Below are 24,772 nucleotides of genomic sequence, written 5' to 3'. Positions count from 1 at the left end.
TTGGCCATGAATACGGAAATGAAACAGAGGGGGTACGAACCAGATCTGAGGGGGCAATTATATATCTACTAACAGCGGACATCAATGATCGTGTAGTGCTGTGTACACGGCACGCACGGAGTACCCACTCTTTATTAGATGGCTTGGGATAGCCTAGTATGCCCACACTTTGTCCATTGTGCCCACATTTTCCCCACGTATTTGTATTAAAATACATTTTTTCACACAGTATTTTGTATTTGTGATATCTGTGAATTTGTGAAAGTATTTTGTATTTGAATTTTAAAACAATTCCATATATGTATGTATGCCTATCTCAGATCATATGCATGTGAAAGGCAGTTTCTGGTATAAATAGCAGAACACAAAAGGTTTTCTGTGTCATTAGAAATGCAGTCAAATAGTGGGACAACAAGGATAACTGATCATGAAGGTAAGAACCTTAACCATGCCAGGTGAGGGATAAATTATGGCTGAAAAAACAAAACAATTAATTAAATATTCATGTCATATGTGTATTTAACATATAAATTCGTATTACCTTTATGTTAGCTGTCCTATTTTGAGACAATTATTAGCCTAATAATAATAGTATAATTAATATTATATAATTCATTCTTAAAATGAGGTTAAACCCTTGGAAAGACATAGGAAATAATATAGAAATTTAGCCCTTTTATAGACGTCTTTTCAACGACCATGAAAAGACGTCTTTTAACCTTTCACTTTTCAACCAAATTTAGCCTTAATCTAGACGTCGATTTATAGACGTCTTTTCAACGACATGAAAAACACGCCTTTTCACCTTTCACTTTTCAACCAAATTTAGCCTATTTCTAGACGTCGATTTATAGGCGTCTTTTCAACGACATGAAAAACACGTCTTTTCACCTTTCACTTTTCAACCAGAATTTCACGTCATTAAGACGCCTGGAGAAGTCGTCGTTTCGACGTCTTTTCAACCAGATTTTGCTGGGTGGGTACAGACTCAACACAAAACAGACTGATGCACGTGCACGGCAGTTGTGTTCCGGCGGCGCGTTTTTACGCACAGCTTCTCCGCGCGTGTCATCTGATGCGATTATCATCAGACCTCCCGTCGTGATTATGTCATCGGCACGGGTATTAGTTTGACATTTAAATGCTTTCGGAAAGTCTTGAGACCTTGACTGCATCCACGCATCAGAGATACAGTAGGCAACAGGTAGGTGTATGCTTTTGGTTTTCATGTGGCTAATTTATGTGGTTTGCGTAACGTGCGCTGCCATTTGCGAGAAATATCTACATTTTGACATACATCTATCAGCCAAAAGTTAAACTTATTCGATGTTTCATTACGGAAAGTGAGATTTGTAAGATTTTGCTTTATCAGCATAAGATATATTTTCCAAATGTTGATTCCCGACTTTTAAAGGAAGCAGGTCTGAATGTCATTGCTTTAATTTTAAAAAAATTGACCATTTTATATTGACATATGTACTTTTTTGAATTTCAGCTGGTGTTTTTACTACAAAAGTTGAAATCTGAAGTTGAATGATGAAACTCTCGGGATTTATTTTGTGGATGTGTGCAACCAGCAGAATCCTGTCCGCAGGTAAAGTTTTCAGCTTTACTAATAATGTTTAAACTTATTAAGCGTGCACTTTCACGTGTAAGTGTAGCGAAAGGATTTATTCTGAAATGGTTTGTGAAACAGAACCATACAGCCAAATTTGTTTTTCTCTGGCACATTTGAGTGTAAGATGTAGTTGAGCATATGATATGACTAATGGTCTAGCCAGGTGACAGACGTAATGTAGTGTTTTTTGGCCACAGTACGCAGTGGGACAGCTGTACCTAACATCATCTGTTTAACAGAAAGGTTCTGTGACTATTAAAGGTTCTTTATGGAACCATACAGTTATACAAATAACTGTTTACAAACCTTTATTTTAAAGAATGTGGGGGGAAGTTGCATGGCACAAAGTTTAAATAAAATATACAGTAGTGACCAAAAGTGATATCCGGAGGGCATATTTGTATAATGTTTGTTTTTAATGAACCATTTGGTTTGATTGAACCACCAACATATAGATAGTATGATACAAAATGCAGAACACTAAATTTGGTTTAGGTACACTTTAAAAATGGCTAGGTTATGTTTTACCCATAATGCGGTAAATACACCCGTCAGCCATAACATTATGACCACCTGCATAATATTGCGTAGGTCCTCCTTTTGCCACCAAAACAACCCTGACCCGTCGAGGCATGGACTCCACTAGACCTTTCTATTAGAACCAGCATTCACTTTTACAGCATTTTCAGCTACAATTGCTCGTCTGTTGGATTGAACCACACTGGCCAGCTTTCGCTCCCCACATGCATCAATGAGCCTTGGCCGCCCATGACACTCTCGCCGGTTCACCACTTTTCCTTCTTTGGACCACTTTTGATAGGTACTGACCACTGCAGACCGGGAACACCTTACAGGAGCTGCAGTTTTGGAGATTTTCTGACCCAGTCACTTGTAGTTCTCAAGACCGGTCTCGGTCTCAGACAAAGAGGAATTTTATTTCAAGACCGGTCAAGAACACAACTGATGGCACATCACGAATTAATTTTTTATCATTAATTTTATGCAGTTTATTCAGGTTTGGCATATGATGATGGCATTGTTTAAGCATTGTTTAAGTTTCTCCCAATGACAATTTTTCTAATTTTATTACTAAAAACACCTGCATTGTGTTAAGTGGATGGCAAGCCATGTAAAGACAGATCAGAATAATGGTTAAGTTGATTTCAGCTCTTTAGTGTTTGTTCACCTTTATTTGTTTAGACAAAGATAAATTAGCACATATATGCAATGCCTTTGATTATCAACTTCTCTGATGGCATACACACACACACACACACACACACACACACACACACACACACGCATACACACAGACAAGAAGTGCCATATGCATATTCCTCATTTTTTCATTAAGTGTTTTAATGCAGTGACTTGCATTGGTCGTGGACTTGACTTGGTCTCAACCCTTTAAAGTTTTGGTCTTGTCTCGGTTTTGGCCTGTCTTGGTTTTGGTCATGACTTGGTCTCGGTTTAGGTGGTCTTGACTACAACACTACCAGTCGCCCTTGCCAAAGTGCCATTTTTCCTGCTTCTTACACATCAATTTTGAGGAAAATATATTTTCCGGGTGAAGTGAACTGGCGACAGGGTCATTAATGCACGTGGGGAGCAAAAGCTGGCCCGTGTGGTTCGATCCCACAGATGAGCTACTGTAGCTGATCTCTCTATAGCAGTGTTTCTCAAACTTTTTCAGCCCAAGGACCACTTTATCTTCCAATTTTTTTCTGAGGACCACCTAGCAGAATCCCACTCTAACACTCCCCCAAAAAACAACAAAATAGGAAGGATAAGCTAAGTTTAAGTTTAATATGCATCTGTTTCAATTCACAAACAAATTTTTAAAAACAAATGCAATTCCTATGTTCAGAAATTATTATATGAATTTTATTTCATTTGAACAAGTAAATGTGAAATGAGTTACAGCTTAATAAGAACAACAAACTCTACATATGAAAAAAAACATTAAACATACTATAACAGCCTAGGTCCCACTTAATGTCATTCCAAAGTGCCAATAGTTTAAAACTGAGTTGGTGGGTATATGAAGTCTATGGTTGTAACTATGGTAACAATAAAATACTGAAAAAAAATATGTTCCCCTTAATGTCCAAAATTACTGAAATTACATTTTATACATGAAACAAAAACTAATACATAATAGATCTGTGGATTCTTAGCTGCTCTCAGTTGAAGCTTGATCTTTTCTTTTGACTCCTCTTTGGTTTAGCCAACCGACCCATTTTTAGGTTATTAAAACAGAAAGGCAATGACTAATATCACAGTTTCGCAAGTGCATTAAAAATATACTTAAATAAGTGAAATTGTATAAACATACTTGCCAAGTTTAGGTCATCTTTTGGCGGACCAAAAGTTTAGGTCATCTTTTGGCGGACCACTAGTGGTCCGCGGACCACACTTTGAGAATTACTGCTCTATAGGAACACTGTTCCAACCTCCTGCCATCCGTATATTAGCCTGTTTTACGCTAACTGAGACAAATCTTAGTTAGGAACTTTTCCATTTGCTCTAACCTTTATCTTTCACTGCCAAAATGTGCAGACAGGGGCTTTTATCCAAAACGACATATAGTGCATTACAATCTATACTTTTCCTATAAGTTAGGTGTGTTCCCTGAACCCATGACCTTTTAAACCGCTAAAATTGTTTACCTGTTGAGCTACATGAACACTGACATTAAAGGCGGAGTCCACGATGTTTGAAAAACGGTTTGGAGAAGGAGACGGGCCGACTACCAAAACACACTTATAGCCAATCAAATCAAATCAAATGCCGGGTTGCGTATGTGTGGGGCGGGTCTATCAACAGAAGGTCCAGATTCTATTGGGGTAGGGGCGTGTTTGTTTAGGTGATTTCAAATATCAACATTGGCTTTCCAACATCATGGACTCCGTCTTTAAAATAAACTGTATATCACCTGTTTCAGTAGTTAAGCATTTTGTTTGTTGATTTAGTATGAACTAGGTGGAAAATGAATATAAATGTGTGTGTTGACTTAACCATTACCCAAAACAACAAAACATTTACTACAGAAACATATTTCTTGCGTGTGCCAATCAGAACCCGTTTGTGTGTTCCTGGCTCAATGGACTCATGGCGGCGCTTGACGTGTTTCCGGTGACATCTCAGGATGCTGGACTACTTCCAGTCGTAGAGCGCAATGATATTCAGGAACTTGTTTACTTTATAGAAAAATACTTCGCACTTAATACCATAATGACATTTAAACGTATGAAAGTATATTTTTAAAGATGGGAGGAAAGAACTTCTAGCCACACCTGCTGTGTGTCCTGTGTGTTAGATATTTTATTTTGGTCCGCTGGCTAAACTGAACGCGCGCCTTCAAACCTATGCGACCACGCACGTGCACAACTTAAAGGGGACGTTACGTTTTGTACATATATTTTACATTTTAAGTAAAAAATAGCTTGTTGTTAAACATCATTTGGCGGACCCCCTGCAGTTCCATCACGGACCCCCTGGGGGCCACGGACCCCCGGTTGAAGACCCATGGTTTACAGCATTAGACTCACTGGAAAGCATGACAACTTCTACACTGCTATCTACATTACCACATGTTTTAGCTAGAAATTGCACTGATAACAGTGCTATTCATCTGTTTTTGATATACTTATTATATATTTTGTATAATTGTTATCATCAGGTTGTACATTTCGTAAGTCCATTTTAGCGATTCTGCCTTCACTCCGCTATAAATCTCCCGTACCGGAAACTGAAGAGCAGCCTTGAGTAAAACGCGGAAGTTAAGCATTCGGTTTTCAACCGAATCCGGGAAAGTTTTTATGCATCTTATAGTGTAAGTTTTTGATAATGACACCTTGTCGTCTCTGTGTAAACTACACTGTACTATAACTTATAAAAACAAGTTGAAGTTGGTTAACTTAATTTGTTAGGCTAAAGTAATATAATAATATACACTTACCTAAAGGATTATTAGGAACATCTGTTCAATTTCTCATTAATGCAATTATCTAATCAACCAATCACATGGCAGTTGCTTCAATGCATTTAGGGGTGTTGTCCTGGTCAAGACAATCTCCTGACCTCCAAACTGAATGTCAGAATGGGAAAGAAATGTGATTTAAGCAATTTTGAGCGTGGCATGGTTGTTGGTGCCAGACGGGCCGGCAACTTTGACTGAAATAACCACTTGTTACAACCGAGGTATGCAGCAAAGCATTTGTGAAGCCACAACACGCACAACCTTGAGGCGAATGGGCTACAACAGCAGAAGACCCCACCGGGAACCATTAATCTCACATACAAATAGGAAAAAGAGGCTACAATTTGCACAAGCTCACCAAAATTGGACAGTTGAAGACTGGAAAAATGTTGCCTGGTCTGATGAGTCTCCATTTCTGTTGAAACATTTAGAAGGTAGAGTCAGAATTTGGCATAAACAGAATGAGAACATGGATCCATCATGCCTTGTTACCACTGTGCAGGCTTCTGGTGGTGGTGTAATGGTGTGGGGGATGTTTTCTTGGCACACTTTAGGCCCCTTGGCGCCAATTGGGCATTGTTTAAATGGCATATTAATATGGGCCAACATTTCTAAAGAATGCTTTCAGCACCTTGTTGAATCAATGCCACGTTGAATTAAGGTAGTCCTGAGGGCAAAAGGCCGTCAAACACAATATTAGTATGGTGTTCCTAATAATCCTTTAGGTGAGTGTATGCTGCTATTGATATTAAACACGAATCTGTTATAAGGTGGAGTCATGCACATCTATGACCAAAGTAGCATTTGTGGCCCACAGTTTGTGATGCTCAAGAGTTTATTAATGCTTCTCCAACAAAGTTTACAAAAATTTATTGCAACCCAATCAACTACAAAACACAGCCAATCAGAACAGTTCATTCGTAGTTAATTGAATGAGATCTCTGTGTGGGCGGAGCTATTACTTTCTAGAGTAGAATCCACTGTCGGATTAAAGGTGCGGTCACACTAGACTTTGAGTTTGCGAATATTTTTCGGACATTATAGCAAATATGGGCGGGAAGCGGTTCGTCAATATAAGATATTTAGCTTCCATTTTGCTTTTTACGATAGAGAGAAAGGTTACTTTGATATGCAGCAAATTGTGAAATATCACTGCATGAGCTTTTGTTTTTGGTCTGATGCATTTGCATGCATATGAATGGAAGTAAATAGAACGATCGCGTGTGGTTAGGACACGGCGTTAAGGTGTGGCCAAACTAGAGTTTTTGCATGCAAATATTTTTCAGACGTTACTGAGAATATGGGCAGGGAGCGCTTTATCAATACAAGATCTTTGGCTTTGTCCATTATGCTTTTAAGTATAGACCATTAAAAGATGTAAACAGAAACACTTCCTGTTACAGTTTGTTTTCTTTTTTTCACATATATCTTTAAGTTTTTTGTTTAACTTCAGTTATTTCAGGGTTTGTATATGTTATGTTGATTGTATTTTATCCCAACATTTATCTATTGTTAAAAAAACTGAAACAGGGAGTGCTTCTGGACCAGTGTTGTTTACATCTTTTGAAATGGTCTATAGAGAAAGGTTACACCGTGATATACCGGTTTTCTACCGGCCACATATTTTTTTTACGTGAAATGAATTTGAGACGAGATAATTTTGAACAAGCTTATGATGCATTTGCATACGCTTGTATGGATGTCCATAGAAAGAAAAATCTAGTGTGACCACCCCTTAAGACAGACCACACATACTTAAAATGTGTGGCTTGAAGGCGCTGTAAGTTGCCCTGAATAAAAGCATTAAGTTGAATTTATTAAATGTAAATGTGCCTAAATCATAATTGTAATTTGTCTTTCTGGGAACTCCTAAAGCAGTGGATCAGCTCTTGCCCTTTATATGAAACCTGATCTGTTTTGCTGGTTGTTTGTTGGTGCTGTATGGATTCAATATGCACAAGGCCAAAGTGTGTTATAAATGTTTTATATGTTGATATCTGATTATTGTAAGTCAATGGGAGCTATATAATTTCTCTAGCTGTAAAGTCTAAAATCTTCAACACTGATTGTGAATCATATTCTCCAAATGAATATCTTAATATGTTGTGAACACACAATGATAATGGAAAAGCGGCCTATCTCTGTTTTACATAAATTAATAAAAACCTCTGTCCTTCATGTTGTTCATCAGCTCTAGTCCTACTTGTATTCATGGGTTTGTATATTACATTTATTGTTAGCTCATTGACAAAATGTTAAAATGCTCTTTCATTCCTAATTCACTTTGGATAAAAGCATCTGCTAAATGAATACATGAATATTAATGTAGGTAACCGGCCATGGGAAGTTTAAGTTTCATTGAAAAGTTTTTTATATAAATGCCATCTTCTCTGAACATATTTTATTGTATCTCTCTCAGCATTACCATCAACACTGTCGATCATAAAGTGTGAGGTCCTGGAGTACACCAGTATCACGTGTTACTGGGAAACAACTAACCATACAGTTGACCACAGCAGCTACAGACTTCAAGTTAACAAGTAAGAAACTTTCTACGATGACAAGAATTATCATAATATGGTAAACGTGATAATTAGTCAGTCAGTACCGTAGTATATCATATCATTAACTGATAACATCACTGTACCAGGTGCTTCTTATAAGGGAATTCACCTTGTAGTTCTGTCACAGACATGTTGATGTGATTATAAGTTTTAAGAGGTACTTATATAAGCAGCTTCAATTCACTTTGGTGACATTTTGTGTCATAAATACATTTAACGCCTCTCTTGGGTATAGTTTATATAGAAACCAACTTTTCATTTTGCCCTCGGTGAGCAACAAACCTAATAAATGATGAACATTAAATGTAGACTCGAGTCAAACGGAAGTCATTTCACAACTAATTTTGGTGTTGTTTTGAAGTTCGTGTTTATGATTTTAACTTATCTCTTTTATTGCCTTAGCAATCTTCAGAAACTGATACACACGCTCGCCCGTCTTGATTTGAAAGTGGTTAACCACCTTTTAGTGTGGTTATGAACTTATTTGAAAACAGATCAAAGATACTTTAAAGTATGCATGGCAACACTTAAAGGAACAGTCAAACCACAAATGAAAGTGTGTCATCACATTCAGGGGCGTAGTTCTGGGGAAACTGGTGGGAGGTAACCACCGCAATGTTACCCCAAAATTAAAAATAGCAAATGACATTAAAATATAATATTTAAATCATATCTACACGCCTGCTTATGATGAAACCTGTATGACTTTCTTTATTCAATGCAAGTGAATACAGAAAGTTACTTTATAATTTCATATTATGAGAAGTAGAGATGCACCTATATATCGGCCAATAATCGGTATCGGTCAATAAAAGCAATTTTTCACACTATCAGGTATCGGCCAGTAACTTAAAAACAGACGTTAATCATGGCCTATGTATCCTGTCAATTAAACGAGGACAGGAATTTGCAATGAATTTAAGCTCTGTGTATATAAAATGTAAAGAAACTTCACTACTTTAATGTTTAATATTAATGCTCATTATATGAATGATTTACATTTTATACATCTCTAATGAGAAGTCAGCATTGTAAAATTAGTTTTTTTGGGGTGAAATACTACGCTTTTGGGCACACGATCAGCTTGCTCTTGAGGGTTCATGCACCCTTTGGCAGGGTTGCCAGATTTGCAATAAAATCTATACCAATCACCCTTTCCCAAATGCCCAAACTTTACTTTAATAAATAAAATAGTATTACCTTAAATCCTTCCCGCGTCAACGGGTTTAAAGGGGTCATATTATGAGATATTTTTAAGATGTAAAATAAATCTTTGGTGTCCCCAGACTGTGTATGTGAAGTTTTAGCTCAAAATACCATATTGATAATTTATTATAGCATGTTAAAATCACAAATTTGTAGGCCTGAGCAAAAGTGTGCCGTTTTTAGGTGTGTCATTTAAAATGCAAATGAGTGGATGAAACGCAAACACTGATCACAATGATGGTGGTTTGATGTAATTGAAACTCAATTGTGCTGTCAATAATTTTTTCTCTCTCTTTCTCTCTGTACTAAATGGAAGTGCTGTGGTTGGATGGTGCAGATGAAGGGGGCGGTATTATTGTAATTCACCTTGCTACCTACCTCACAAAACAGGCGAAATCTGAACGACCTATTTTTTTCACATGTTTGCAGAAAATGGCTTACTCAAAATAAGTTACTGAATTGATCTTTATCACACTTTTCTAGATTGAAGCAGTGGGGACCCAATTATAGCACTTATACATAAAAAAAGTCTAATTTTCACGGTGTGACCCCTTTAAAGTAATCCGATTGGCAACACTGGTTTACAAATCTCATTGGAGTGTTTCAATATGGCTGACGACTTGCAACAGTCCATAGAAACAGCTGCTAATGACACATCTATGTATACATATCTATGCTTAGCACTTAGTATGTATGCATTAGCATTAGCATATTAGCAAAAAAACCCTATTCTTTCGGGCTTTATTGGATTCTTGAGGTATATGATTCTGATTTTTAAAGTTTAAGATTTTTAAAGGTATAGCGGAAGGTTTTCCCAAATTATTTAAAAGAACCGCCCCGCCACATAAAAAAAAAATGCACACTCGCCACACTCTCCCTCTTCCCGAGAGGGAACGCCTGTTAAACGCGTGCACGAGACAGAGAGAGAGCATGCAGGAGCTCAGTTCTTCTCTTCGCTCTGTTTACAAGTTGCTGTCGGCACCGTGTCTGTGCGGTTCGTGACTTGTGCCAGTGCTAGCATCGCTAATCATAGCTTACATCAACTTTTACTAGCAGTGATTTTAAATGGATTTCTCCAAATAGCATGACAAAATGTACCTTTCCAGTAGAAACTTTGCATGGGAAGCCCAACCTGTCGCCAGAGGCCAGCGTGTGAAATAGTCTCCCATAAACACTCTGGTCTTGTTTCTTTCTTCATAGTCCTTTCTCTTCTTGTCATACAATTTGTAGACACTTGTAGTCTCTTGCGACCCTCAGACATTTTGAAAAAAAAACACAGTGAGAACGCGAGCTTCAATGAATGGTTGAAACCGTAGCACAACACACATACACGTGAAAGTGCGCATGTGCAGAACTAGGGACGAGCACGTACGACGGTTATACGTCAACATATCATCAGAATGATTGACATCTGGGATGACCAATAATATAGGTGATCCACCCGGAAAACGAAAATCTTTCGCTATACCTTTAATATTGGATTTACTGATAAACAGTAGCAATAGCGGTTCTCTAAAGAACTCCATTGTTCAATGATACTACGTGCATTTATTAAAGTGTACATATTATGAAAATCTGACTTTTTCAATGTTTAAGTGCTATAATTGGGTCCCCGGCGCTTCTATCAACTCAGAAAATGTAAAAAGATCAACCCAGTAACTTAGTTTTGGTAAACTATTCTCTGCATGCATGTGAAAAAATTATGCTTCCCTTGTGATGTCAAAAGGGGATAATACTTCCCCTTAATCTGCACTATCCAACCATGGCCCTGCCATTTAGTGCAGTGAGCAGCTCATTTGCATTTAAAAGGACACACCCAAAATTAGCAAATTTTTGCTCACACCTACAAAGTGTGCAATTTTAACATGCTATAATAAATGATCTATGTGGTATTTTGAGCTAGAACTTCACATATGTACTCTGGGGACAACAAAGTTTTATTTGATATCTTGAAATAGTCTTGTGAAATGTCCCCTTTAGACATTGGTTCTTCCAGACACTTGTTGGTCAGTCTTGTTGTGGAACTTGCGGAGAAATGTCATCATATCTTATAAGGCTGCAAAACCTGTATCATAGTTGTAATTTGAGCATTTAGTGTGTGCGTTTTTTATATTCTTGTGTAATTCTGCACAGAACGGATTGTGATAGTAGCTTCTTCTCAGAGGGCCTGTGTGACACCAGAGGATCTCATTGCTCCATACAGCCAATTAATTCTGCTTTCCACTGTTTCTGTGCGGATGTGCTGGCGGTCACAAGCGATGGATCCATACGCTCACCACACTTCTGTTTCAATGGCATCAATCAAGGTGTTTACACTTTATAACACACAAACACAGTATAATATTTTATTTATTTTAAAGAGCACCTATTGTCCGATTTAGGTTTTTAAATTTCCTTTGGTGTGCAAGTGTGTATTAGTACATGTTAACGAAATGCAAAAAGTACAAACCCCAAATAAATGATGACACGAGGTATTGTCTCCAAAGTAAATCTCTTTTCTTGGACTACAACAAACACACAGATTGTAGGCAACAGTTTACTTTCTGGGATTGGTGATGTAGACAAGACCGACATTATCATAATTCCTCCCGCTTGGACTCACAGCCTGTAAGTTAACTCCTGTTAGCAACCGAATCTTTCAAACATGGTAAGTAGCGTCACGTTTCCGTCTGACGTCAGAGGTATTCAGACCAATCACAACATACAGATTAGCTGGCCAATCAGGGAGTTTTTCAAATCCGTGCGTTTCAGGAAGAGAGTAAAATCTGGAGCCAGAAAAAGGTACGGTATGTGGAAAATAATGTGTTTTTTAACCATAAACCCTGCGAACACATTGTATTATACCAAATATACAAAATTAAGTTGTTTTTTAGCAATAAAATAGGTGCTCTTTAAAGATAAAATTATAAATAATACACACTTTCATTTATATCTTTATTTTATTTCTTCCTTGACACAGTGCTCACAGGAGACTTGTTTTATTGGCATGCATTTTCATCAAACTTTGTAATATTTACCCTACGTGTTGATACATGTGTTTAATATTCTGTGGCATAAGTAAATTCAAAGCAATATTTTCTCCATATAATACAGTATTTAAGCTACAAGACTTGAATTGTCTTTTCAGTGAGCCGCTGATAACCTCTGGTATTGTGTTAACAGAGAAATTATTTTGCACAATTTTATATTATTGTATGTTTTATGCAAAGCTATTGGGTACATGGACGGCCATGACTGAAATGTTTGCTGTAAAGCACTGTAAAAAGTAATAAGTTGTGTCAACTTAAAAAATTACTTCAATTTGTAACAGCTTTTATCAACTTAAAATTTCACTTTTTTAAATATTGAAAAATATTAAATGTTACCAATTAAAGTAATTTTTTAAGTTGATCCAACGTTTCACTTTTTTTCAGTGTAGACATAATATTACAAAAGGTTTTTAAGTTGTCCTATCACACTTGTTTTATGTTCACACGTTGCTATCCAGTATATGCTATACTGTATGTTTCTATACTACATACACTCACCTAAAGGATTATTAGGAACACCATACTAATACTGTGTTTGACCACCTTTCGCCTTCAGAACTGCCTTAATTCTACGTGGCATTGATTCAACAAGGTGCTGAAAGCATTCTTTAGAAATGTTGGCCCATATTTATATGATAGCATCTTGCAGTTGATGGAGATTTGTGGGATGCACATCCAAGGCATGAAGCTCCCGTTCCACCACATCCCAAAGATGCTCTATTGGGTTGAGATCTGGTGATTGTGGGGGCCATTTTAGTACAGTAAACTCATTGTACCAATTTGAAATGATTCGAGCTTTGTGACATGGTGCATTATCCTTCTGGAAGTAGCTATCTGAGGATGAGTACATGGTGGTCATAAAGGGATGGACATGGTCAGAAACAATACTCAAGTAGGCCATGGCATTTAAACGATGGCACTAAGGGGCCTAAAGTGTACCAAGAAAACATCCCCCACACGATTACACCACCACCAGCCTGCACAGTGGTAACAAGGCATGATGAATCCATGTTCTCATTCTGTTTACGCCAAATTCTAACTCTACCATCTGAATGTCTCAACAGAAATCGAGACTCATCAGATCAGGCAACATTTTTCCAGTCTTAAACTGTCCAATTTTGGTGAGCTCGTGCAAATTGTAGCCTCTTTTTCCTATTTGTAGTGGAGATGAGTGGTACCCGGTGGGTTCTCCTGCTGTTGTAGCCCATCCGCCTCAAGGTTGTGCGTGTTGTGGCTTCACAAATGCTTTGCTGCATACCTCGGTTGTAACGAGTGGTTATTTGAGTCAAAGTTGCTCTTTTATCAGCTTGAATCAGTCAACTCATTCTCCTCTGACCTCTAGCATCAACAAGGCATTTTTGCCCACATGACTGCCACATACTGGATGTTTTTCCCTTTTCACATCATTCTTTGTAAACCCTAGAAATGGATGTGCGCGAAAATCCCAGTAACTGAGCAGATTGTGAAATACACAGACCGGCCCGTCTGGCACCAACAGCCATGCCACGCTCAAAATTGCTTAAATCACTTTTCTTTCCCATTCTGACATTCAGTTTGGAGTTCAGGAGATTGTCTTGACCAGGACCACACCCCTAAATGCATTGAAGCAACTGCCATGTGATTGGTTGATTAGATAATTGCATTAATGACAATAATCCTTTAGGTGAGTGTATATATCTTAACGCTCATCCTGGGCAAAGCCACTACTGTATAACTTTTTAAGATAAGTGTTCTGAACTACTTTTTGCACCTTATCATTGCTTAAAGGATTTATGTGACCTCTGGTAAGATAAAAACATAAACTTACTGTAAAGCTGCTTTGAAACGATATGCATTGTGAAAAGTGCCATACTAATAAATGTGAAAATGAAATTAAAAATGTTTACTTATATTCTCTGTATTTGTCTTTCTTTTTATTTCGTTATATTCACTTTGAATACTACAGTCAAACTTCATCCTCCAGCAATAACGCTTCTCGGCCCAGCGGCAGGGCGATCCGACTGTGTGCAGATGGGCTGGAAAATGCGATACACCCTCCCTAATCGTGAGAAATCCTTCAGATGGCTCCAAATGGAGTACACGACACATGAGCAGGTTTGCACACGTCTCCTAATGTCTCCCTTGTGAGGAAAACTACAACTCCACTGCAATATACATGCAACAGATCTTATTAAACAAATATTGTGCTCACGTCTGATGCAAAGATCTTTCTTCCATCATGTCGTAGACTTGGTCACAAACTTTTCAAGCATATGCCAAGGACAGGATGGAGCTATGTGATTTATACCCGGGGTCCAGATACACAGTGAAGCTGAGAGCTCAGGACAGTCGAGCGCCCACTCACTGGAGCTCATGGACGTCCAAAGACTTCATGACTGAAGAAAAAGGTGAGGAATGATACATCCATAGATCATCTCAGACCACAGGGTGCTTAAAGCTCTTAATGCTATATATTGCATTGAGAATGTTTAGTTTAGTGATTGACCAGTATGGTTTTTTGTGGCTGATATATAGATATCAAGGTGTCTGAATGCCAACAAATAATACAATGCAATGATTTAATGAAAATGAGACCCAAAATCAATGCCCTGCCTATATATCATTGTATCACTACACTTTGTGACCATTAAGGTTACATTGCATTTCAGTATTACCAAAAATATTGGATATAGCAAGAGCATTTCTGTTACTATGAATTGGAGACAATGCAACACCCAATATGGTGGTGGAAGTCCCGCCTTCCAGTTAAAAACACCAATCATCGATGAATAAGGGGCTCTATACAGAGTTGCGTGAGACAGTGCACAGTAGTTGAAATGAGCGTGAAAAAGGCGCCATTTAAGTTAGCACAAAGTTATGGTACAGTTGATGTCAGCTTTAAAGGGGACATTTTACAAGACTTTTTAAGATGTAAAATAAGTCTTTCGTTACTCAATTGTTTTTCCTATTTTCTTACCATTTTCGCGTGGGTTTGGGGTTAGAACGACTTTCTGTAACATAAAATGACATCCAAACCCAACTCTAACCCTAACGTCAGGCGACAATTGTTTAAAAATCCGGGTAAATATTGTATAAACCAATAGTTAAAGTGACTTCCTAACCCAAACCCCAAATCTAACCCCAAACCCATGCAAAAACACGCGAAAGTGTCAAGAGTCCAACTAAAACAAACACGAATCACAATAATGGTAACTTAAAATGAAACAAAACATCAACATCTAAACCTAATAAGTGAATTGTGTTTTCTACAGCAATATATTTACTGAACATTCAGCAAAAATGTTTTATAAAATAATAAAATGCAATGTTTCTCTGTCATTTACATAACAATTAAACAAGTCAATATAATAAACAGTTGTTGTTTTAAACATTGTGTGAACATTAAAACATGACATTGTCATATTGTTTAAAAATGGTAAATGTAACATTCCTCTAACGTTCAGACAACACAGAAACGTTCCTAGAACTAAAAGAAAACTGGACACTTTTTACATTGGCAAAACATTTTGGGGAGCCTTGGGAACTTTCAGGGAACGTTTTTAGAACTTTTTTCTGCTAGCTGGGCTGCTCGTTCCTCCAATGAAATTTTTTCATGGAAAATAATGATAGACAGAAAGTGTACCCAATTAGAACGAATCCAACAATCTTTATGTGACGTGTTATTTCCTGGTGTGTAATCTGCATTTTGTATGCTAACATAAGGATAAATAATAAAAAGAACAAATGTGTATGAATGTTAACAAAAGACTTTTATTTTGTGGCTGACTGGCACTTAGAAAAGGCACTAGTCTTACAAAAACCCTTGCAAAAACCTCATTTTTGGGCCTATTGACCTCAAACGTGAAACATAACTTCTGTAGACTTGTGGCTTTGGGTTCATTGCATTTCTAGGTTTCACACACATATTTATCATTAAGTTTTTTGGGAATAAGGAAGATGTTATGCAAAAAAAAATTATTCCAAGGTACTTCAGCCCTCTAACTTTTTTAATTTTTAACTTAAAATAATTTTGAAACCTAAAAAAAGAAGCTCAAAGTGTCCATGATACCATAGCTATGTGCATACTGAAAGTAGGTCTTTTCATGGTTTGGACTAGAGTGCGGGTGCTTTTCAAGAGGTTAAAAATAAGAAAAACAATTGAGTCACCAATACGTGAAACTGACAGAAAAGAAACTGACGGAAAAGAAAGTCCATGGTATGGACATGGAAAAATGCGGAGATCCATGACAATGACATGGATAAATGAGCAAAATATTCTGTGACTATAACATGGAACTTTGTGAGATCATGTTGGTCCGTTAAATGCAGATGAGCTGATCTCTGCACTAAATGGTGGTGCTGCGGATGGATAGTGCAGATTTTGACATCACAAGGGGAGCCAAATTTCAATGAGCTATTTTTTCACATGCTTGCAGAGAACGGTTTACCAAAACTATTTGGGTTGATCTTCTTCACATTTTCAAAGTTGATAGAAGCACTCGGGACCAAATTATAACACTTATGTCCCCTTCAATTGTTGGTCAATTGTGATTTTAGAGATATCTGTCTTTGGACATTGTGGTAAAATGTTGTGATTATTTATTTCTTAGCCCCATCTGCTGCTCCTCGACTGTGGAGACACATAAGACCAGCAGAAGAAACAAGAAAGAGACAGCTTAGCCTGCTTTGGAAGGTTTGCTTTTAATCTATGCAATAAATTAAATATACTTGGATTGTATTGAAAAAAAGAAAGAGACCTATGCTAAGGATATTAGGGATTTATTAGTACCCATCTATGCTCGTGTTTGTGATAAAACATCTTTCTTATCTAATCAGACCATCTTATATTTCCTTATGTCAGCTTAAATCTCAAAAACATTGTAGCCCACATCCTGTTTCTGTACCCACTCAAGTATTAAGTATGAGAAGTCTTTTCATTTAGCAAATAAGCTGCAACGTATTTTACACACATTTTTTACAAGCTATTGTTTAAACAATCAAGTATGAGCAATATTGTGAATAAAGTGCACGGTGAGGAGAAGCCCCTTCAGCTGTGACCACATCGACAGTAAAGCACAGATTCAAGTGCATTTTTATCTAATTATTACTACTTGGAAAGATATTAAAAACACATTTTTTACTACAATGTTGTCCTATTAAAGGAATAGATCTAGAAATCTAAAAATGAAAATCCAGTCATCATTATAAATCTGTCTTGTGTTTCTATATGAGGACGAAGATGAAGAGTTTTCTCATTTCCTTTTCTCATTTCATTCCACTAAAAATAACAAGAGTTCAAAATCCTTTCACCAACCTATATATATATATATATATATATATATATATATATATATATATATATATATATATATATATATATATATATATATATATATATATATATATATATATATACATACACATACAAGTACGTTTTAAAGTTAAGCGCCCATAGCCATGTAAAAAAATGACAGGGTCGTGTTATGTGTGTAATTGTAAAATTATGTTTGACCATCGCTATCAATTAAAAAGCAGGTTTGTTTATAGACGGTTTCAGCAGTAACAACATTAAAAAGCGTCTGTCGTGGTACGCACGTAACTTCCGGTAAACTCTGCTAAGAATAAATAACAACAAAGTTCTTTAAACATAGTTTATTTATATAACAAGCAAAAAACAACACATAGATTACCTTGGAAACCAAAACGACAAAGCATTTGTTCAAGAGATCAGTTTAACTAGTCAGACCATTAAAAAAACGAAACTGGAAGTAAAGTTCGGATCCAGACGTGTACTGCGTCAGCGCACGTGCATCCGATGAAACCGTCTATACATAATATGTAAACTTTTTATATGGTCCCTTACATTTACATGTATGCATTTGGCAGACGCTTTTATCCAAAATGACTTACATTGCATACAATTCACTACGTGAAAAAAAATGACTTTTTGCACTTCTAACGCGATGCTCTAGCACTGGGCTACACATTGATGCATTTGCAGACGCTTTTGGTATACATAACAATCTAGTTAAGTAATTAGTCTGACCATATAACCAAAGGAAATGTCTGAAGCAATTTAACAATGCCGCCCCATGCTTGCATGCTATGGTTAAAACCCTACCCATGCAACCATGCAATCACCTATATCGCAACTTAGTGCAGAGTTTAGACAGTAATCAGGGGTCAGTGCCGTCTGCATGGCCTGATATAGTAAATAATGTGAGTATAAAACAACTTAATTAACACTAACGAGAAGTGCAGACTATTTCTCTGATATTTGATATAGCCCACATATAGTAACGCAATTACATAACAACTTTGTTCAGCTAGGAGGCAATTAGCATAGACTTAATCCAGAATAAATCCAAACAGCATGTGGTATTTCATACACAGTTTATGGGTGAGATTTAGGGTGCTTTGAGCTGAGAGGATGTGGAGAGAGGGGAACAGATTTTGAGGTTTTAGATGGACTCTGATCTCGGTTTTTTACACCGTTGTGCCCCCTCGATGTGTAGGATGTGTTCGCTTTATATACGCAGAATGAAACTTTTGAATTTCATAATGAGAATTAATGATAGCTGGTCCTTTCAAGCTATTACTCATAGTTTTATTTTAAGTTAATAGGTTTATGTAAGCAGTTTAGTCTCCAATCCAATGCTTGCAATAAAATACTTACTTAATAATAACCTCCAGACACATGGTTGTGTTTAATGAATCAGTTTTGCTGTGGGTGTTTATTTTTCATCTTGTGTACTGGGAGTATTTGAAAAGCTGCAACAATATGAAGTTATCAGGGTGACACATACTGTAGCTGTGATTCAGACAAAGTGTTATGTTTGCAATCCAATTAGATTTATTTATGATCTTCTGTTGCATTTTAATTTTAATAACAGTTATCATTTACATATGAATGATGTTATCCCATAGAAGAGAAAACCTATTAATAAAATGTCTTAACAAAAATGAAATATCTTAGTATTCTCGACAACAATGCATTTTAGACATTCTTCTTTAAAATACAGGTACAGGTATGCCAATGTAACATGTTTCTCCTATGGGACATAGTAAATTTGCATATCTTCTTTGTTCAAAAGAGATCTTAACAAGTACCAATGGTGCTCTGTAATTAAAAATGAAATATTTCAGTATTACCTTAAACCTTTCTCACAGGGTTCGGCCATTCAGTCACAAGAAAAAAATATATTAAAAATGGTTAACTCTGAATCACTGACGTTCTGATATTTTGGATTAAAATTTCTCATTCAGCCTCTCTCCTGGCCTGAAGCGAATGGTGTCGTGCTCAGTTACACAGCATCATGCCGCAGTGATGTGGATTCATCGCAGTGGACCTGCGGCACTCTGGATTCCTCCAAAACCTCCTGTGACCTCACTGTGTCTCTGAATGCCTGTAACTGTAGCCTGACAGCTGCTAACTCAGCTGGGACTTCACCTCCATCCTATATCTATATACCAGGACACACGGATAAAAGTAAGTTTGTGTTGAAAAGTAACTTGATTCTGAAACTAGTTTGTGTACAGACCAAAAATGAATGTGTCCAGCCTCTGTACTACAGCCCAATGCCAGTGTCAGTGTAAACCTGAGCTTCCTGTTGCTTAATTGACAGTGCATTGCATTAGTGATGCAAATATTATAGGTTTGAATCTCAAGGAAACACAAATACTGTACTGAATAAAAAAGTATACATTGAATGCATATTAAAGGATTAGTCCATTTTCTTAAAAAAATTCCAGATAATTTACTCACCACCATGTCATCCGAAATGTTGATGTCTTTCTTTGTTCAGTCGAGAAGAAATTATGTTTTTTTGTGGAAAACATTCCAGGATTTTTCTCATTTTAATGGACTTTAATGGACCCCAACACGTAACAGTTTAAAATGGAAGTTTCAACGGAGTTTCAAAGGACCATAAACAATCCCAAACGAGGCATAAGGGTCTTATCTAGCAAAACAATTGTCATTTTTGGCAAGAAAAATAAAAAATATGCACTTTTAGACCACTTCTCACCTATCTCCGGTCCTGTGATGCGACAGCACGACCTCATGTAATTGTGTAATGCCGTGGTAAGGTCACGTGTTACATATATGAAACACACATTTGCGGACCATTTTAAACAATAAACTGACACACAGACATTAATTGGTATCATTCGACATACAACAACGTCGGAATGGTCCTCTTTCTCCACACTTGTAAACGAGAAGTTGTGGTTTAAAAGTGCATTTTTTTATTTTTCTTGCCAAAAATGACAATCGTTTCACTAGATAAGACCCTTATGCTTCTTTGGGATCGTTTAGAGTCTGTTGAAACTGCAATTTTAAACTGCATTAAAACTGTTAAGTGTTGGGGTCCATGAAAGTCCATTAAAATGAGAAAAATCCTGCAATGTTTTCCTCAAAAAACATAATTTCTTCTTGACTGAACAAAAAGAAAGACATCAACATTTTGGATGACATGGTGGTGAGTAAATAATCTGGATTTTTTTTAAGAAAATTGACTAATCCTTTAAAGGGAAACACCACATTTTTTTCAAAATTTTACTATGTTCTTACCTCAACTTAGACTAATTAATACATACCTATCCTTGTGAATGTGTTAGCATTTAGCCTAGCCCCATTCATTCCTTAGGATCCAAACAGAGAAGAATTTAGAACCCACCCAACACTTCCATGTTTTTCCTATTTAAAGACTGTTACATGAGTAGTTACACGAGTAAGTATGGTGGCACAAAATAAAACGTGGCGATTTTTAAGGGGATAAAAAATTTAAACTATATTGTATGGTGGAAGAGCACTTAGTTTGCAGCACTTAGACCTTGGTGCGCAGTAACATCATATCTCCTGACTACTTCCCCTTTCGCTCAAACTTCAGTCAATATTACTGCGCCCGAGGAAGAAGTGCTCTTCACATACAATATAGGTCTCATTTTTATCTTGTCATTAAATAGGGAAAACATGGAAGTGTTTGGTGGCTTCTAAATTCATCTCTGTTCGGATCCTAAGGAATGAATGGGGCTAGGCTAAATGCTAACACATTCACAACACACTGTACAAAGATGTTCACGCATTTGAAAAGGTAGGTATGTATTAATTTGTCTAAGTTGAGGTAAGAACATAGTAAAATATTGAAAAATGGTGGTGTTTTCCTTTAAGTTGCTTTGTGAAGAGAAGTTCTTGGCACTTATTTGCATTAAATAAAAACAGGCAGTGAACTGTCTGTAGAAAACAACCTGTACTTTCTCCAGTAAAAACAAACATTGCAAAGTTATGCAAGTCACATCACCAGCATTGTTGTTAAATGTTCATTGCTGTTGTTTTAGTTTTTTGGTGGTTTAGTTCATTGTTTGTTCAGTAAACTGGCAGGAACATTCACATTAAATAAAGCTGGGTTGTTTTTACCCATTGTTGGGTCTAACATTTTCTGTGTTTATTTAACTGTATGGTTTACCCTTTTTGACCCAGTGCTAATTGTCGAATATCCAGCATTTTTAGAATGTATATGTGCAAAAAAGCCAATGCATGTCCTGTCTAAATCTAATATCCAACACAAAACAACTAGTTTGATAAAAAATGCTACCAAGTAGTTGATGAAATGCTGATCATGTCAGTATTGGGAGCTTCTGCACAAATACTTTAAATAAACTTTGAATGAACTATAGCATAATTTATCTCAAACATATCATCTGTTTCCTATATTAGAACTCCCACCTCCGCCAAGTATCAGCGTCATCTCATTGGATGAGACCCGACTAAAGCTGGAATGGACAACTGCACCGAACCAATCAGAGACCGGCTGTGTGGTGCAGTGGATTTATATACTTCACAATGAAACAACGGGTCTGCACTGGCAACACTTAAATGAAACATCGAGAAGTTTTATTCTCACAGGTCTGATAGTTTTGCTCTCCTTTATCTTATAAGAAAGATGCACCATGGGATTGTTGATTTTTTTCACAGCATTTTAAACACATTTGTCAAATGTGATAATAATGTCAATAGTTTTAAAATGGTTTTAGTCTAATTACGATTATTTGTGTGTGAAAAAAGGTACAAAAGCTGTCACTGGGATGGTACCCCTTTAAAAATCCAAATATGCACCATTTAGGGGCTGTTTAAGATGATTTTTAGTCAATCGGATCACAAGTGGACGAGAGAGACACATTCATGTTTACACCTGGTGTTTTAATCCGTCTCTTTTGTCCACTTTGACTTCTGTCCTGATGACTGAGAGGGTGGTCTATGGGCGAGTTATTTAAACGCGAGTGGGAAAACTGAAGGGTTTAAATTGACGCAAACTAATATTATGTCAGAGTCTGCTGCTTGTGTTGTTAGTAAACATCCTCTACAGTGTTTTGTATGAGTATATGTAACATCTTTCTCTAATATTTCATAGCAATTGATGAAATAAGTTCGCACAACTTCAAACTTAAACAAATGAAAGAGGCGGAGAGCAGCGCTTTAGTTTTATCAATGAAAATCTAAATATCGCGATGAACACTGTGTGTAAAACTCGGTACATCACACATTAGATCAATAAGCGGAGAGTCGGCGGTCTCTTGTAGCTTCTCTACACCACAAAAGCAATTTTGGTCAAATGCGTTTTTGACTACCTCTGAATGTGGTCGAAAGTGAACGAGCTTTCAGGTACTCACTAAGGGGGCGTGCACCCCAAAGCTTTGTTTCCAATGGAAGTGCGGCGTTTTTCAAAAAAGACACGCTAACTTTGTTAGAAAACATACCCTTTATATCAAGATGCACGTCGATAAGCCTCTTCAACTGCATGCAGCGCTTGCACAGAGCGATTGTCATATGACATCAAAGTACCGAGAGATCAGACTGCTTGTTATGCAAGGATAATGCTCTAGCAGGACAGTACTGTCAGTCACTCGCCAATCGTTCTGTGCAGCGCTGTATACAATTAAGAGAAAGGTGGCCCCCTAGTGGTTCGGGGGGCCATTTTGTCATTAAGGGAAATCATCTTGTCCCGGTTAGGGGTTGTGCACACCAAAGCTTTTAAACGCGGCTGAAAATGCCTGGAGGATGCCAAATGCCAGCTGTTTTTCAGCTGAGCGCCAGCTTTCTTCAACTGAGTGCTTTGGTTGCTGTGATACTTCTGCTTTGTTCATCAGTCGTTGTATGATGCACCGGTTGGTTGTTGTGATGTTTATCCAGCCCCTCCTCCATTGTTATTGAACGGCCGTGTGAGAACTGACATTGACGAGCTGAGCTTTTCACCCAAAGCTGAATATTTTTCAACTCTCGCCGTTCAACGCTGAACGCGGAAAAAACAGTGAGCGCCGGCTATCAGTGCGGAAAAAAATGCCAGATGCTTCCGTTGGAAACGATTGAAAACATTCGCCGGCCGTGGGTGTAAAAGGTTTGGTGTGCACGCCCCCTTACAAATTTTACTGGTAAATTTTAAGGAAAGATTTGCCCATTTGTATTTATTGCGTACTGTAAAAAATATGCAGCATGAAGTTTAAACAACTACTTTTTACTAATTTAAGTTTTGGCTTAAAAAAAGTTGACAAAACTTATAAAATCAAGTTGATATTGTTTAACTTGTAACATAAAAATATATGTTGATTTGACAAAAAAGCTGCATTTTTGTTACAGTTTATGTTCAGGAATGACAGAATGATAAGCAGACATGCTATTTATGACTGGATGTAACTTTTGATACTTTGCGGTAATAGTGGCTCTCCTATTGACTTTGATCAGTGTGGCTCTCATGAAAAAAAAACTGTGAAGACCACTGGGTTAAAGTAACCCAAATTTTTTTTTATATATGACCCAAAACAGGTTGAAACAACCCAGCATAGGCTAAATTACAACCGAAGGTGCTGGGCTCGTCCCTTTTTGGGTTAAAAATAACACAGTATTTTTTGGGGTATAGCATAATGTACTTTTGAGGTACTCATACCCTTTTTTGTATATATGTTTGTGTTGTAGGTCTGCTGCCTGAAGTCCCATATAATCTTTCAGTTATGAGTCTATACGAGGGAATAGCAGGAGGTGACACATCTCTCATTGCTTTCACACGAGAAGGAGGTCAGTCAGACTCATAACACATCATTTTATTCATAGTGGTGTTTTCTTGCCATGTGAGTTCCTGAAATAAACAGGACCTAATATGACATAATTGGATATATATCTTACTAATAAACAAATGTTTACAGTTAATTACAGTTTATATTAACTTTAATATAATTTTTTATAAAATTATAATATTTTTTATTATATACACTGTATTATAAGCCCCTACTTTTCAAAATGTACCTTTTGGAAAAAATGCTTTTTAAAGACCAACAAAAATAGGCTACTTGAATTTGAAAGAAAATTTAAAAGTCGAAGGCGACCAGTTTGGTTTCCCAC

General features: G+C 37.0%; 1 protein-coding gene across 1 annotated transcript in view; it reads left to right on the top strand.

The window, feature by feature from the left end:
* The first annotated feature begins 998 nt into the window (after positions 1 to 998).
* Positions 999 to 24,772, top strand: part of LOC129441787 (interleukin-6 receptor subunit beta) — a 29,354-nt gene continuing 5,580 nt past the window's right edge. Inside the window, exons 1-10 of the mRNA XM_055201470.2 lie at positions 999 to 1,204; positions 1,496 to 1,594; positions 8,020 to 8,140; positions 11,504 to 11,676; positions 14,345 to 14,493; positions 14,627 to 14,786; positions 16,989 to 17,071; positions 19,645 to 19,867; positions 22,097 to 22,285; positions 24,350 to 24,448. Of these exons, the coding sequence (XP_055057445.2) occupies positions 1,534 to 1,594; positions 8,020 to 8,140; positions 11,504 to 11,676; positions 14,345 to 14,493; positions 14,627 to 14,786; positions 16,989 to 17,071; positions 19,645 to 19,867; positions 22,097 to 22,285; positions 24,350 to 24,448 (1,258 nt within the window). The 5' untranslated portion in view covers positions 999 to 1,204; positions 1,496 to 1,533. The remainder of the gene's footprint in view (positions 1,205 to 1,495; positions 1,595 to 8,019; positions 8,141 to 11,503; positions 11,677 to 14,344; positions 14,494 to 14,626; positions 14,787 to 16,988; positions 17,072 to 19,644; positions 19,868 to 22,096; positions 22,286 to 24,349; positions 24,449 to 24,772) is intronic.

This window comes from Misgurnus anguillicaudatus, chromosome 2, assembly GCF_027580225.2.
Source record: "Misgurnus anguillicaudatus chromosome 2, ASM2758022v2, whole genome shotgun sequence".
NCBI classification, from domain to species: Eukaryota; Metazoa; Chordata; class Actinopteri; order Cypriniformes; family Cobitidae; genus Misgurnus; species Misgurnus anguillicaudatus.
This window is presented reverse-complemented; position numbering and strand designations above follow the sequence as displayed.